This window comes from Centruroides sculpturatus, unplaced genomic scaffold, assembly GCF_000671375.1.
Source record: "Centruroides sculpturatus isolate CEXI.00-Female unplaced genomic scaffold, Cexi_2.0 scaffold1185, whole genome shotgun sequence".
Lineage (NCBI taxonomy): Eukaryota > Metazoa > Arthropoda > Arachnida > Scorpiones > Buthidae > Centruroides > Centruroides sculpturatus.
In genome coordinates, this window is record NW_019385931.1 from 161,577 (window position 1) to 179,344 (window position 17,768).

The following is a 17,768-nucleotide window of genomic DNA, read 5'->3' on the forward strand; positions in this document are numbered from 1 at the left end:
TTAAGCCTTCATCACTTAAACAATATTCTAACAGAATTAGTACAACTTCGAAAACTTTCTAGAAATTAAAAAAAAAATAAATTGCATTCCAAAAGAAAAATTATAATGTTATAATATCAACATTTCACATATTGTGTTTTTAAACTTATTTATTTACTGTGGAAGGGAAAAATATTTTAAAAAGACATTCATAGACATGTTAAAATAATTTCCAACATATTCACATAAAGGTGTTAACAGATCAGTTAAAAAGAATGCATATTCGTTTAAATTTTGAATGTGTTGTGGTAAACATATATTAAAAATTGGAATAAAATTACACTCAAAAAATACGAAAAAGTCACACCTTTCACGTGTGTGTGTGTGTGTGTGTTATTGTACAGGTAACCCCCGTATAACACGGCACTTCTATAGCATGGATTCACTCTAACATGGTTCGAGAATTGGTACCATCCCCTGTATAACACGGTACTTTTATAGCACGGATTTACTCTGACACAGTTCGAGAATTGGGTAAAAACCTCGTACAACAGGAAATGTAATAAATTTTTACATACTTAAGTAATAATAGTTCATGAAAATTATTATTTTCGTGAACTATTAGTGCTTAAGTATGTAAATTTTCTTTTCTCGCCTTCTGTAGATACACGTGGTCCTTCTCGAAACTTGTTTCAATGTTGCCAGATCGCGACGCTTCTGCTTCTGATGTTGCCGAATGTTTTTCCCTTATTCCATACTTGCTTTATTCTTCATAAGTACTTAGCACCATATAAGGAAATTTATAAAGACCTTTTAACTAGAAGCAAGCAATCTAAAATTACATACATTTTGCAAAAGGTAAAGCATGGATCTGAAGATAACGCAGAAAAATGCTCAGAGGATAAGGATAACTTGCCAAAAAGAAAACGCTCTCGGTTAATTAATAGTGTTTTTAGTGATGACGAAGAAAACATTGTTTAATTTATATTAATATGTATCACTTAAAAAAATTTTAATGAAGATATTTATCTTAATTATGAAAATATACTAGCATGTTTTTTAATTTTTGGAACCTAACCCTCCTTTTCGTGTTAGTTCTTTGTTTCGTATAACACGGATTCGCATAACACAGCAATTTTTTGGAACGTAACTACCGTGTTAAACGGGGGTTACCTGTATATACACTCCTTGTGAAGTTTATTGGCCAGGGCACTGAGCTGCAAAAAGTCCAGGTTGAAAAACTACATTTTTAGTGCAAACATAAATTTGTAGAACTTTTGTTCTATAAAATTTTATAATTTAGAGTGCAATAGTAGGCTGTTAGTAATCTGTTTAAAAAACAATTTGAAAGAAGATGTGGGTTATGTGATGGAGTGAGTTATACATAAATTTTAAATTGCATTATACAAACTTGTGTCTATATAACAATTGCTGCTCCACAGATGTAAACTAGCTTGTATGCTAGCATGGGTTATGCAAAGGTTCCATTTTTTATGGAAAATAGAATCTATGCCACTGCAGATTATAGGCATGAAAACATTTTTAAACTATCATTGTTATATACATTTTAATTAAAATATTTCAATTTTAACATTTTTAAAAAATCAATTATTTCTTTTTAAATAAAAAACGAATACAAATACTATTACAAAGGTTTATCTTTGTAAAGTCATATTTTTTTTTTTATTTTTATTAAAAAAAATTATTTCTTGTTAATTATACAAAAATATACAAGGATTGTTTTTAAGGTAAGAATTGTTTAAACATCCTATCTGAGTATGTTAATCAAAGCTGCTTCAAGGTCAACAGCTTTGTCTAGGTTTCTCTGAATACTTCTAGTCATTTCCGAGTATTATTGATTGTGTTTAGAAAGCCATGTCAACTGTCAATCCTGCTGATATGATCAATAGTTTGATTTCTGAATGCAAAAAGCATTTGCCCTGCAGAAACTCACCAACAGCTAACTTAAATGTACAAGGAAGGTGTAATGAATAAGGAAAATTATTCTAAATGGTGTGGTTTATTCAACAAAGGAAGATAGTGTCCATGATAAATCAAGATCTTTTGTCATCACTAAGGAACTGAAAACTGCTGATGATGTGCCATTTTTGCATTTCTCATTCTGTTGTTTATGAAATTGAAAGTGTTCACCTTCAATCAGTGGCGTAGCTAGCATGGGTGGCACCCGGTGCAGATATCATGGTGTCACCCCAAGAATGAAAACTGTTAAAATTAATAAAAATCCAATAAGTGTAAAGTATGATTTTATTTAATTAATACAAATAAGAGTCATTAATTATCAAGTTACAATATTATGATGATAACAATACAGTTTTATTAAACATTTTTTCACATTCATGTATGAAAATGAAAGTTGGGTATGGCAAAAGAAGAATGAAAGTAGAATTAATATACTCTCATATATTAACTGTCTGTACATATGTACAAACACTTCAAAGCTCTTCTTTCTAGCTTTAACAGCTGCTAAAACTCGGAAATAACATCGTCAAAATTTATATTTTGTGTTGACTCGTGTTCTATTGTTAATATGTCAAGATTGTTAAGTCTCATTTGGATCATTGTTGCCCACAAGTAATTTTTAATTAATTTTAGTTTGCTGAAACTCCTCTCACACGAAGCAACTGATATGCAAATTGTCAGAAATAACTTTAGTGCGACCATAAGATTCAGAAGAGATTCTGTAAAATTAAATTATTTAATATAGATAACTTGGTTAAAATGGCTTTAAGCCTAAGTGATTTATTGTTGAAAAACATTGTGATGGTTTGTTTAAGTTTTTATTTTTTTCACAGTCGGGTGTCACCCAGTGCAGGCCGCCCCCCTCTAGATACACCACTTCCTTCAATACATAAAGTCATGAAAGACAAGTTCTGAGAATGCTCTTAACAGAACATAAATAGAAACAAATAACTGCATCTCAAACATTTCTGGATTACTAACAAGAAAGGGGATGAATTTTTGAACGAGAGAACTTTCTTAAGAGTAACTACTTACTACTTTCTTGAGAGTAAATGACAATCTCTTGAACGGCACCACTCACATCTTCCAACTAAACTAAGAAAATTCAAACAACTTCATCCCTTAAAATCATGGCAACAGTTTTTGGGACTGGAAAAAGTGTTATTTTAGTTGATTTTCTTCCTTAAAAAGAAACCATCCAACGCCAAAAGATACTGAAATTTTGACAAGACTACGATTTGTTATCCAGAACCATTGATAGGGCCTGCTATGAAGATGTATATATGATTCATAATAATGCAATGTTGCTGCAAAAGTTCAGATAAGAGATCTTGACAATCCTTACAGTCCAGGGGCCATATTCTGGTCACTTATCTCTCGTCTCTTCTTTCAATGACAAATGATGTCAAAATGAGAGACAAAATTCGTCTCTTGGAAACAGTGGCAATTCTGGTCACTTTTAACAATCTTGTCTTCATCGATGATGTCATGATACTACTAGGTTGATTATACATGTTTGGATTATCTGCACGTACAACACGGTATAGAATTTTAACCAATGAAATTGTAAAATTTTCAAAAATGCAGAGTACGTAATCATAGATCATGTGGCAAGGAAAGCATGTGTTCAAATTAAACACGTAATTTCAACAAACTTGTTTTTTGTTTTATAACATTTTTACAGATAGTAATGTCAATTTGTCTCTTAACAAATAAAAATTTTAATAACCTAAGTTAGAAAAGTGTGAGTACTTAGATATTTTTCGAAATATTACCATCTAATTTCTCCTTAACTATCTAAGTAAGATTAACATCATACTCAATAGTTCAGTAATTAATGTAGGATAATTAAAAAAAAAAAAATGGAATCAGTGGTATTTCCGAGTAGGCACTGGAAAAAATCAGAAGCATTTTCTCTCAAAATATTCTTTCCTGAGATAGAGAACGTTTTGTAATGTGATCATATAGCAAAAATTCTACAAATTTATGTTTGCACGAGTAACATCCAGTCATCCATATCGGATATAACAAAACTGAGGCAAAAGACGATAGGCTGGTCAAAAGACAACTATCTGCTCGTCTCTGATANCATGCAGCTACCTGTGGGCAAAGAAATGCTGGGCCTTCTGACAGGCCCAACAGTGTCACTATCTTGGTGGAACACCTAAAAAAACCAGCTGTTGATTTCCTGAGATAGAGAACGTTTTGTAATGTGATCATATAGCAAAAATTCTACAAATTTATGTTTGCACGAGTAACATCCAGTCATCCATATCGGATATAACAAAACTGAGGCAAAAGACGATAGGCTGGTCAAAAGACAACTATCTGCTCGTCTCTGATAAACAAGAGAAGCAAAGAGAGAAAAAGTTCCACAACCCTGCTCACTGCACCACAGCTGCCCACAGTTGAGAGCGCTGTAAGGGGAACACAACGTCGACTCTCCTAATTGCCTGGCCTTCCGTCAAGAAGCGTACCCTCTCAAATTCAGTGCACTACAGCACTTCTTGTATGTCGAGACAAAGCAAGCCCAACGCGGCCCCCCTCGCACAGGTAGTATCCGCCTCCATAAACACTGTGCAAGCAGTGGCCCCTCACCAGCTTCCACGCCAGGAGGGTACCCCGAATGGCTCCTTTAACGGGTCACATGGAGACCTGATGTCTCTCCTGCACCGTGTGACACAATTAGAGTCAACGGTGATCCTTTTCAACTGGCTAATGATAGCTGCCTTCAGCTGCCTGAATATGGGGGAGCCCACCCACTTCCGCAAAGAAGGTGCTTTGGCCATAAACATCACATTCTGCTCATCAGACTTAATGGGGATGGTATCCTGGAGCACCAGCTCTGACACTCTCACAAGCAATCACACTCCGGTAGTGTTGACAATGTCCTTAAAAGGCAACACTAGCGTACCAGCCTCCTCACAGCTACGCTGGCATACACACTGGGAAAGATATGCTAATGAAAGATATAGGAAGTACGAGGCATGTCCGGAAAGTAAGTACCGTTTTGGAAAAACTTGCATAAAAAATATTTTTTCAAAACAAAATTTATTTTTACATGAAAGAGCATGTTGAAACTATTTTTCTACATAGTTACCATCATTGTTCAGACATTTGTCATATCAGGAAACTAACTTGTCTATACTCTCTTCAAAGAAAGATGCCGCCAGTGAAGACAGCCACTGCTGAACATCGGTTGTTGCAACAATCTCATGCAAAACAGTATTTGAAATTTGTGGAAACTCATCACAAAGCAATCTCATTGTGAACCGTCTGTTTTCAGGAATTTTTTCATTCACTTTTGCAACCAAACCATCATTGACAACAGAAGGCCAGCCACTCCATGCTTCGTCATGAACATCAGTGCATTCAGCATTGAATTGTTAAACCCACTTTCTAACCATTCCATCACTCACTACATTTTCACCATAAATCTCTTAAGTTGACAATGAATTTCAACTGGCTTAACATTCTTTGTGTTTAAAAACTGTATTACAGAATGCACTTCACAGTCGGTGGGATCGGCAATACAGTCGACCTTCCTATAACACGATAGATACGTTCCATTCTTTATGAATCGATTTCTTACGAGTCCTTGCCAATCACAGCCCAACACGTGTGAAGTTAACGGACTACAGCTGTTTGAAAGGTTTTCTTCCATAAAATTAATCGATTCTAGACTAATTCAACTCAACCTTTCCAAAATACGTATATTTTTTTGGGAATAATCCGTATAAACTACGCTATAAACAAAAAATTGTAGGATTACTTATCGAGTGTGCACCGTTCGACGTCACCATTGCTCAAGCTTGTTTTCGTCGCGGAGCAACGCACCAAACCACGGCCACGATTTCTGATAAATTATTTTTCTGCCAAAACTTCCTTGAACTTTGGAAACATCATTAATATAAATAATTTTTATGGCCGTTGAATAAGAAATGTTTCTTTCACAAGAAATGTATAAAATTACAGTACTGTATTAGACTTACGGTACCTAATTTACATACTGTACAGACGATAGTAAACAACTTACTTGCCTAAACTCTCCATAGCATGGCGCTGGACGGCGGAAAGTATATATATAATTATAATAAAGTTACAATAAATTAAGTTAATATATAATTATATATACAGTACCTAATTTATATATAATTAATATATAATTATATGTACAGTACCTAATTTATATATAATTTATATATAATACTGTACAGACAATAGTAAACTCAATTTACCCGCCTAAATTCTCTGTAGCGTGGCGCTGGACGGTGGAAAGTAGTTCGGCTGCCCGATGACATTTTACTGAATTATAGGAGTTTTTTTACCAGGTTTGAACGGATACCATCACAATTTTTTCGCCGTCTTATAGGAATCGTAATTATAGGAACCCGTGTTATAGGGGGTCTACTGTAGTCTTAAACATTTTGAACGCTCACTAACACGTGGAAAAACAACACAATCCGGCTGTAATGGCGTCACTGGACTGACAATCAACCAGAGAGACATGTGCGCAGGCGCTGAACTGTGATACTACCACTGCAATGGCAGTAGAACGAAACGGTACTTACTTTCCTGACACGCGTCGTACAGTCACACCCCAACAATTACCACCTATTCATCAGCAAGATCTGTGAGGCACTTTCTGATGCAACAGAAGGTTGCGCAGTCCCACCTAAGGGATTGCTGTCTTGGTGGACCCTGGCATGCAGCTACCTGTGGGCAAAGAAATGCTGGGCCTTCTGACAGGCCCAACAGTGTCACTATCTTGGTGGAACACCTAAAAAAACCAGCTGTTGAGCTGCAGCGTAAAGTGTGCCACTCTCATCGCATGTGATGTAGCCACCTTTGTGCTTCCCCTTCCTCCCACTATACTCTATATCAGATTTTCCGCAGGCTGCAGAATCCACCATCAACAGCAGAAACGCATTTAATTATCCAGACCTCCACCACCCTCCTAATACTGATTCAACAGGCAGAAGAGCTGGTGGACTTCTTTGGTGGACTCCTGTCTGTCAGGTGAGTTCTTCCTAAGAACTAACCAAAGACCGAAGAGTGTACCAAAGACAACACCTCTCCTATCCCTCTATGCTGAGATTGGTTACATGCCATTGAGGCCAAGGCTTCATCTAAGAGCACTCGCCCATGCCATGGCACAACTCTTGAGGGGTACCTATAGCCCACTACACAATCTGTTTCATACTGCCTCCAGTTTGGGCTACTATTGTTGGTGCTATCATCAGGAATCTTATGTGCTCTGGGTCATGTCCCACCTTCAGCAGGAAGGCCGCCCAATCTCACACATATACTGTCAGTAGTGCATGCTATCAAGCAAGGCCAGTGTCTACCCCACAACAGCCTCAACGACTATCCCACGTCGACCATCGACCCACCAGTTGTCACAAGCATTTGTTTCCAGGAGATTGTTGCGACCAAATGGCCGGGCTGGCTCTATCTGGGAGCAGACGCTTCAAAATCCAGTAACTGGACAAACTATTAGCGTGGTATCATCAAACACCCTCAAGACTGAAGCCTGAAGCCTGGTTCCTTCATGACTACTGCAGTGTTTTCAGGGCAAAAGCTCAGGGTATCAGGTGGGCTCTTCAACTCAGCGCCCTGCTCGCAACACCCACCGCGATCTTCTTCGTTAGCCATTCAGTCATCCAAGCTATAGCCAATGTCTCTTTCATCTCACCATCGATCATCGTCAAACTTGCAGCAATAATCTGTTCCCACTCGATGCACATCGTCATAGGCTGAACATACTAATATTCTGATCAATGAGGAGGCCAACAAAGCAGCTCATTCTGCGATTCAATCTGGAAACCGCTAATGCCATGTGACCTCACCCATTGCATGTGGGACAACACAATCACCATCCTGACGGACACCTGGTCTGTACACCTTCGCAATAAAGGTCGGGACCATCTACGCCCTATTGACCCCTGGGCATATAGTTGCGCGTCATCTCGCCAGGCGGAGACACTTTTGGTCCAGCTTCAGACTGAAAAGGCCTCTTTGTACGCTTTCCTATCCTCACAGCAGTTGAATGACTCTCCAGATTGTCCCCATTGTGGCACTGAGGAAACAACACTGTATTACTGGCTACACTACTGCCCTAAATATATCAGGACTCGGTAAGACCTAGGCAACATATTGACCTTAAATATGTCACTAGCTTGCAGTTTGATGCCAATATACTGGCGTACTACCTCCATTACCCCTTGTCAATACATGGCGGTGCTGGAACAATATATCTAACAGGTTGCTTCACTTAAACAATGGGTAACACTTATCGGAGAAAGAGCCAGAAAAGCTATAATCTCCATATGAGATCATACTGATAAGAAGAAGAGAAAAAGTTGTCCAGAATTTTGTTTAGTGAGACACGTTGAAAGTTACTCTCATATTATAACAAATATGAAAAACAACACCAGATGACATACAAATTGCACTATAAACCTATTGTCCAGTGTTGGTAACAAATACACTGCATGAAAGTTTTCAGGATCCTCCGGATGCTGCTTCAGGTGAATCTCACTGTTTCATTGATGAAACACAATTTCAAAAATAAAAATTTGAAGGTCCATTGAATAACAAATAATATCTAATGTACATTAGAAAACAAATTAATTTAAAACAAGTAAAACGGCAAAACCATATTTGGGACAAGACTATGTCTCAGAGACTCACTACTAAGCGGAATCACTTTGACGCTCAAGGTGGGTCTTGTTCTCATTCTCCAATCTTCTTAGGTATTGCTGCTTTTGGGCATGATCATTCAAACTTCACTGACCACGACCATGAGGTCGTCCATAATGCATTTTCGATGAAATTAACCTATCCAATTCTGAAATTTCTCTCCATTGCGTGTCTGCCCAGGTTGAATTTTTGTCGATGCGTAATGAAAATTTTCCGTTTTTGAAAAAAATAATCATGGCTATTGTATCATCCGAAATTATTTAATTTATTTTGCACAAACAATATACATTTTAACCCAATATAATGTCATAGGTTTACCTGTTTGTAGAGAAAGTCGCCATTTTATATTTTATTTTGACTCGGTTCTTGGTTCCCCGAGTACCTACAAGTCTGGGTTTTTTATGCATGCATGATTTGGGCACCTAATACTCTGTGACAAATTGCAACTCCTGACATGTACTCCTTCATATCTCTAAGCTGGTAACACAGCAGGCAGTGACATATAAACAAGACATAATCTTGTCAACAAACGGAAGGCATAGGAGCGTCTGCCTTAACATTACGAAAAACATAGAACAAAACACCATGTGTTAGTATGGGCATGTGTACGAGTTCCTATAACAAAAACTATAGTGCCAGTACGTAGAGAGCCTGCCAAGCGAAAGAGAAAGTTCCTCCTTGTGATTGAAACATGTGCTATTTATATTTGCTTTAAAAATTTCTAAGGCTTCTAAATATCTAAGGCATCAGTGTGTTGCATTGTTACTATGATCTTAGCTTGTTGTAAGTGTGTGTCTATATCCAGATCTGCAGAGTATAATGATAGAGTCTTAGAGAGCCTTGACTGTCATATGTTGTTGGTGTGCTCTTGCAGTCTCTTCCCCACTGGTCTTTTTGAGGAACCTATATATACAAGGTCCATATTGAATTTTCTGTCTTTCAGAGGCAACAGTACACTCCCAGAAGCTTATGGGGGGGCGAGTCCTTCGCATTCCTAAGGAGAGTGAAAATGGTGAGACATCTCTTATAAGTATAATAATATTTATGTTTCTTTTTTTGGCTATCATTAAATAATAACCTCAGGAGGAGGTGGAAGGTTACCATGTAATGGCCCTCTCTATTGTAGTCATCATCTGCTTCTGGAGAATTGATTTGATAGAGACTTTTTAGAATTTTTTCATTAGAAATAGTAAAAAACTAACAATATCTGAAATCTTGATATTTGAGTCATCCTGAGGAATGCATTAGATTTAGAATATTTGAACATGGATATATTATTTTGCTCATTCTCTCTGCTACTTTGTCAATTTATCATATATCAACTTCATTACACTCTCCATGTAAAATTTGGATCAAATTAGAGTAAATTGGAGTTATTTCTCTAGTAAAATGAACTACTGGTATATTTTTTTAATTGGAATGTTAAATAAAAAACAATTATATATCACTAAAGACTTAACTTCGTTTGTCTATGATAGTGATTCAAGATTTTTATTTCACACACTATAGTTGTGTTTTTTTCCATTTAATATAATTTTACTGTATGAAAAAATGGAAAATAAAAAGAAAATAATTCTTCCATTTGAACAATTGTTAATAAACTTGATTTCATACTTATACTGGATTTCCATTAAATTCACTATTTGCTTCATCTACAGTGTCTACATTATCCAACATTTTCATTAATCAAATTATGTAGTGTTCCAGTTCATATTGATGAAAAACTTTTAATATTATTTTTCATATTATAGATCAGTTCTAAAGGATTGGATTTTTTTACAGTTAATAATGATAGTTAATTACTGAACTATTATTATGTCATTTTATAAACATAAATCATTCAATTTTTTTTTTTAATCAATTTTAAACAGAATATAATCTATTGAACTCAATAAGGAAGTGAATACATAGAAAAAAACTAAAGAAAAGATCATTTTATTTTTTTTTCTTTAGTAGTACAGTACTTGTAATACTACAGAAAATATATTGCTACAATTATTATTATATCATGTTTATTCTGATATTAAATTTTCGAAATATAAATGAAACATATGATTGAAATTAATTCATAGATGAAAATGACATAAGTATTCCATAAATGGAGAAATTTTGAACATAATTTATTTCCATTTCATTTCTAATTTTCATGAATACAATTTTGCTATTAAATTTCATAGCTAATATTTTTTGATGCTATTTATATATGTTTTTATATATATATAAATTGCTGAAATTCTTTTCTTACCATATATATAAATGGTAATGAAAGAATTTCAGCAATTTTTCTTTATCTTCATGCTGTACAGGAATACAAATATATATATATATATATAATATATATTATATATATATATTAATGTGATATATATATATGTATATATATCACATTAATTAAATGTAATTATATCTTTTATTAATATAATAGTAAAAAGTTTTAGTAATTTCTAAACACAAAAAGAAAATAATAATTAGAAATTAATTACATTTAAATTATTTTAAATATGCACAAATATAAATTTTAAAATGCACAAATGTAAATGACAAAAAGTTTTTAAGTTTGAATTGGAACATATACAAAATTTTAAGAACTATTATTCAACTGTTGGATTTTATTACAATTATTATAAGTACCAAAATTATTAGATCTTAAGAATAAATATTGTATAGAAAGTGTACTTTTGATGACATTATATTTAAAAAATAAATAAATAAATCTAAAAACCATAAAAATTACAATTATTCAGATATTTGATGATAATCTAAAACAATATTTGAAAATGAATTTCTTCAAATTAAAATAAATCAAATTTTTTTTATAAGTATATTTTCAATTAGATTATTTTCAGTTTTATATACAACACTAATTAATTTCCTTTACAGTATATACAGATATAAGAAAAGATCTTTAGAACTATACAAAAAAATTTACCAGTAATACTAATTTGCTCAAAACAAAATTTAAAATTCTTATTTTAATCTAATTTTAAGTAGAAATAAGTTAAATACGTTCTTCGTTATAAATGTCATGACTGTTAAAAAAGTGAAATCTCTCAGAATAACCATTCATTAATTAAATTTAAGCAATTATTCTTTTTAATATTGCATACATCAATATGAAGAAGTTCCAAGAATTTAAAAAAATCATATTTAAAAAAAAAACATTTAATAAAATTCAAATTTAGTCCATTATAGAACTAATTCATTTTTACATCAATAATATAAATAAATGGGCAATTAAAAAAAAAATTAAACTTGTAAATATGTAATAAGTCTGGTACCGTACATATTTATATACCAGACATATAAGTATATTCTAATTCTTTGATACCTTTGACTATTAAATTTATACTAAACAATTTTAATTTAATATTTATATTAAATTATACCTTTAGAACATCATAAAAATGCATGGATTAATAACTATTGATTAGAGATTACAGATATATTTCAAAACTACATTTTATTTAATACATGTTGATTATAAAGTAGAGCGTCATTTATCCAAAAGTCAGTTATCCGAAAGAATTCCAGTTGGCAAATTTAAATTTTCGCTAGTGCTGTGGCGCTGCAATCTTTGGCTATATCTTGCGCTATTCAAATATTTTACGTTTTTGATACTAAATTAACTTCTGAAGTATAATTTTTTTTATTGTTTTTATATTTTTCAATATATTTATTTCGTTTGTACAAAATAAAGAATTAATTTTTAGCGATGCAATAGCCACGATTATCATTTTAAAAAGTTTACGTTAGGCTTAACATCAACGCAAAGCGACACGCAACGGAGAAAAATTTCAGGATGGGATAGGTTAATATATTTTTTTGTACATAATCGGTTATCCGAAAAATAAGTTATCCAAACAATGCCAGTCCCCAATTGATTCGGATAAACGACGCTCTACTGTAATTCAAAATTTCTTACATTTTCTTTAAGATCATTTTTAAATATTTGTAAACCAATAAAAACTCTCTAAAATTTTTATTACTATAGCATAATTCTAGCTTTTAATTAATGTCAAAAAATAAAAATAATAATCTTAAGTATCCATCTAAATGCTAAAAGTGTAAAGCAAAAGATGTTATTCACACATTGCATCTTGACAACAAAACTATATATTAAAATTTTATATTTAAAACTCAAACTAAGATATTCTATGAAATCCTATTACCTCAAAAGCAGAGAAAATTAAAATAATTTTCATTTTTAATATAGTACTTGTCTTCATAAATTATATATAATGTAAATAAATTACTAGATATGTGGTAGGAGCCAAAATTTTCCGGTCTAACTATATTTTAAACATGATAGGATCAGATAGTGCCATCTGCATATAGACTAATAAAATAGTTATTCCCGATAATTCGCATAAGTCACTTGGAAGCATTCATTTTAGTTAGACTTGTTGCATTAATTTGCATCGCGTTCACCTCTTGCAGGACAATGCACCACTACACATGGCTGCTATTGCCAAGGCTGCTGTGAAGGAGTGTGGGTTCAAGGAGCTTAACCACCAACCCTACAGTTCAGACCTGGCTCCTAGCGATGATTATCTGTTTCCAAAATTCAAAAGTCCTTCAAAGAAGTGATAAAGTTTGTTGCAGGAGATAGTTTATGAGCATTTTGCAGACAAAACTGTGAACTATTTTTTCAAGGGTATTGAAATGCTATTTCCAAGATGTAATAAGTGTGTTGAACTGCAAGGAGACTACATTGAAAAATGATATCATTGTTTTATGCCTATAACATCTAAAACATAGGCCGGAAACTTTTGGCACATACCAAGTATATATCTTCATTTTAATTAAATGAAAATTCTAAATATTAAATTCAACTGAATTAAATTGTTAATTAAAAACATTTTTTATATAATACTAGCTGCAAGGACACGCTTTGCTGGGTTTTTATTTGTGGGCAAAAAGTAACGATAGTGAAGATTAAGATAATTACATTATAGCCAATCTTACCCATTTTCACAAAATGCAAGAATTAGGTCCCCCGTTTCCAGACTAATTAGAGAATTTTTACGTCCAGTCAAATGAACTATTTTCAATTTGATCAATTTTCCGGAACGTTTACAATCATTCTATAGTCAAACCAATTCGAATTCAAAAATTTTTTAAATCGAAATAGAAAATCTTCCACTTTCAAGCCCATATCTCCCACACCCTTATAGCTATCAAGACGCAACCACCATAGTGCACGAATGGAGACTTGGGGCTACTACCACATACAAACACCATTCATGTGCAATGTGTAGTTTTGGCTGAAAAGTGAAATATAGGGACACACACGTCCATTTATATATAGACAGATGAAAAGCGTAATTATTATAAATTTTTGCTAGTATGCAAATTACTGAATATATTGTAGTATTTCTTTAATGCAATATAATGCAAATAGCAATATAATTTAGTAGACAGTTTACAAAGTTACTATTGGATCTTTTATTGAAACAATATAAATTAAACCACCATAAAAACTATTTTGGTAACAACTTCGGTTTATATTAAATCCAAATGACTACCGGATTAAATCAGGCTACATTATACTACTAATAATTATTAAATACTGAGTAATTTGGCATTAGAGGTAAGCATTTTGTTATTAAAACTAAGTTTAAATAGAAAAAATTTTTATCTGATTAATAATGTCTATATTTAATTCGACGTATCTAAATTTGCATACAAGCACAATAAAAACATGTACCAAATTAGAATTAAAAAAACATTTGGAAAAAGTTGTAAGGGTTATTAATTTAGATATTATTATATTTGATTACTTTTTAAAATATTCTCATAATAAATGCTTAGGTAGAAAATTTTTGTCAATAATGCAATTTAAATTGATAGTTTATACACCATAAATATGCATATTTGTTATTACAACAGAATGCTAAAAATGCAAATATCTAAACATTTCAAAAAATACATAAATCATTAAATATAATTAATAAATTTTAACATAATATGCTAAAAAATTATAACTTTGTTTTAAGTAGATTTAATGTTTAAATTTTAAACATCATTTTCAATATTTTGCAAAATTATGAGAATATATTAAATATAATTTAAAAATTTTTTAAATCTTTATTATAAACTAATAATAAACACACATCTACTCAGTGAAATTTGTTTAATACATAAACATTTCTGGCTATCATCAGGCTTGGAAGTATCTGAAAATTACTTCTTAATTAAATTTTTAAATTTTATAGTTTTAATTTTACAATAATTTTAATGTTTAAAAGCAGCTAATTCTTTTCTGTGTATTTAAATGTGTATATTCTATACGTTAAATGTTGTTCTGTCAGTTTCTATTTAAGTATTCATTCGAAGCCTGATGACAGTAAAGGCAAACTGAAAGCATTTGTATATTAAACAATTTCTACTTAGTAAAGGTGTGTTTATTATTACTTTTATTCACACAGAGCTCTTGATTTAATGTTTATTATTACAATCATTCAAATACTTGTTCATAAACAGGACTTCAACAAAATAATTTTACTAAATGCTCCTAATGACAATCTTTTAAAATATGACAACTAAATATTAGAATTAATTAAAAGTGCTCATTTTCATTCCACTACAAATCTATTAGCTTACTCTTTAATGAAAAGCAAAATTTACTAATTTAAAAATATGTGAATTGTATCAAAAAAACGTTAAATACAATTTCTTGTATATAAAAATTGTATTTTGATCAAAATAAATTCAAATAAAACTTTTTTTTATGAGTTAAAAATAATTTTAAATTTCTCTGTTTAACTATTTAATAACTATTCAGACCATATGTTTCTTCTACAAGAATTACAGAATATTTATTATCTTTTAAATTACGCTTATTAATTATTGTAGAGACGTGTTTGATTTTACCACAAACAAACATTTCAGAATAAAATAACAAATAAAATTCATGCATTTATGTATTGTAGAATTAATTAATCAAATTTTAAATATATATTTAAACTTTAAAAAAAAAATTTTTTTTTAATTCTGATGCATTCAAGGCCAAATTCTATCTAGGACTGTCATAAATTTAATGCAAATATACAGGAAGAAATTGGAATAATTGATAACAATCAACAAACAAAGCAAATTTAACCAATATACCGTTTAAGTATCCGAGCCATTTAAATAGATTTTAATACGTCGAAGGTCAACTCAAATCGTGTATTTTTATTCAGCTTTAGACGGGTCATAAATGTATATAAAATGCAAAAAATTAAAACTAAGATTAAGTGCATAATTTATACAAGTCATTAATTTTTTATAAATCATCCAAAAAAAATAAAATAAAATAAAATAATGTTAGTACCAGGAAGTTTGCAATTTGAGAGAAAAAGATGAATACAATCATCATTAAATGGAAAATATTGTTTATTATGATAATTTAATCAGTTAAAATCGCATAAATAGCAATTTTTTTTAACATAAATACCCTTTATACTGGTGTACTGTTTCAACACTGTATGGAACAAAGTGCTGTGTTATGTTTTATTATATGTACTGTGTGTAATTGATTTCGGGTATTGTGTTACGTCAAGAAATTTTTTAAAATATCACACACTATCGCGCCGAAAAAAAAAAACACCTGATGAATGTATACGTTAAATAAAACATGCGGGAGAAGCGATTTTCTTTTAGAAATTTAACAGAAATCCTTGTTTGAAGTTAGGCCTAACGGCAAGTTACAGCGCTAAGCCTAAAATGAAGGTCGTAAGGAGGTTGGCGGTAACAAGACAGACAGACAAACACACACACATCGGATGTATAGTAAAAGAACGAGACTCACGTTCCTCTCTCGCAATCGTAGATGACGATCGAATCGTCGTCGCTGCTAGATATTAATGTCTCTCCATTCGAAGAAAAGTCTATGCTGTTTATACGATCGGCATTCTCGTTGAAAACTTTAGCAATTCGGAAACTTTTCACAACGTGATCTACCAACTTCATGTTCATCTATGTACAAAACTTAACAACAATTCACATCTTTTCCTTCTTCCCTACTGTTTATCTCGACGATCTCAATAAACGCGGAAAAGACACCCACCAGGGGGCCGTGCTCGATAGGAAGAGGAAGGCAGGAAATAAAAACAAACATGCGTATACCGATCCAAAAGAAAACGTGCTGTTCCCTCATTGGTCAGTTTTAGAGGATGGATTAAAAATCCAACCAATGATCGAGTATATTATAAAAATGTTTTTAAATTAATGAGCGAAGTGAGTCATATTGACAACAAATCGTTCGCGTTTGCATTATTATTATTTTTTTTATTTTTTTTTATTTACACTTAACAAAATTGATTTTAATATCGCTCTAATATAAAATATATAAAATAAAATCGCAGTATATTTATTTATTAAACTTCATCTCAATGGAACCAGTTTGTAATTAAAACTTGAAATAAATAAATAAATAAATAAAATGGATTTATTCTACCAGTTTTACTGCTTTTACAAACAAACAAAAAAATAATAATAAATTAAATAGTAACAGTTATTCTTTAATTTTTTTTAACGCGTTGGCATTTTTATAATGTTTTAGCCATACCAAAGGTCTCATATTTCCAATCTCAAATTTCATCTTTAAAAGAAATACATCTGTATTATTGAATATACTTTTAAAACTATAAAATTCTTATACATTTAAAAGGCTCTTATCAACGTTGTTTAATTTATTATAGATTTATTTTAATAAAAACAGCTTATATATTATTTTTATACAGAAAAACTATGTGTATAAGTGTATAAGAATTTTATACAGGTAATTTTAAAAGTATATATATGCAATAATATAGATATATTTCTTTTAATAATGAAATTTGAGATTGGAAATATGAAACCTAGACTTAAACATTATAAAAATGCTTACATGTTTTAGGAGAACCATGTTCTTTGACACTTACAAAATAATTTTATGATCATTTAGAATAAACAAAATTAAATATAGCTTAATTTTGATTTATATTATTGTTTAAAATAAAATACTGTGTTTAGTCTATGATAAAAGTTTATGATTTACTTTCTTTTATTTAAGTTTTAAAGAATTATTAAATTTAAAAAAAAGGAGAAAATGTAAATTAACGCGCACAATTGGATCCTTTTTT

At 31.6% G+C, this 17,768-nt stretch overlaps 1 protein-coding gene across 1 annotated transcript in view; it reads right to left on the reverse strand.

The window, feature by feature from the left end:
• Positions 1–16,756, reverse strand: part of LOC111612644 (WD repeat-containing protein 82-like) — a 63,764-nt gene extending 47,008 nt beyond the window's left edge. Inside the window, exon 1 of the mRNA XM_023353883.1 lies at positions 16,454–16,756. Coding sequence (XP_023209651.1) covers positions 16,454–16,620 — 167 coding nt within the window. The 5' untranslated portion in view covers positions 16,621–16,756. The remainder of the gene's footprint in view (positions 1–16,453) is intronic.
• Positions 16,757–17,768: the final 1,012 nt, after the last annotated feature.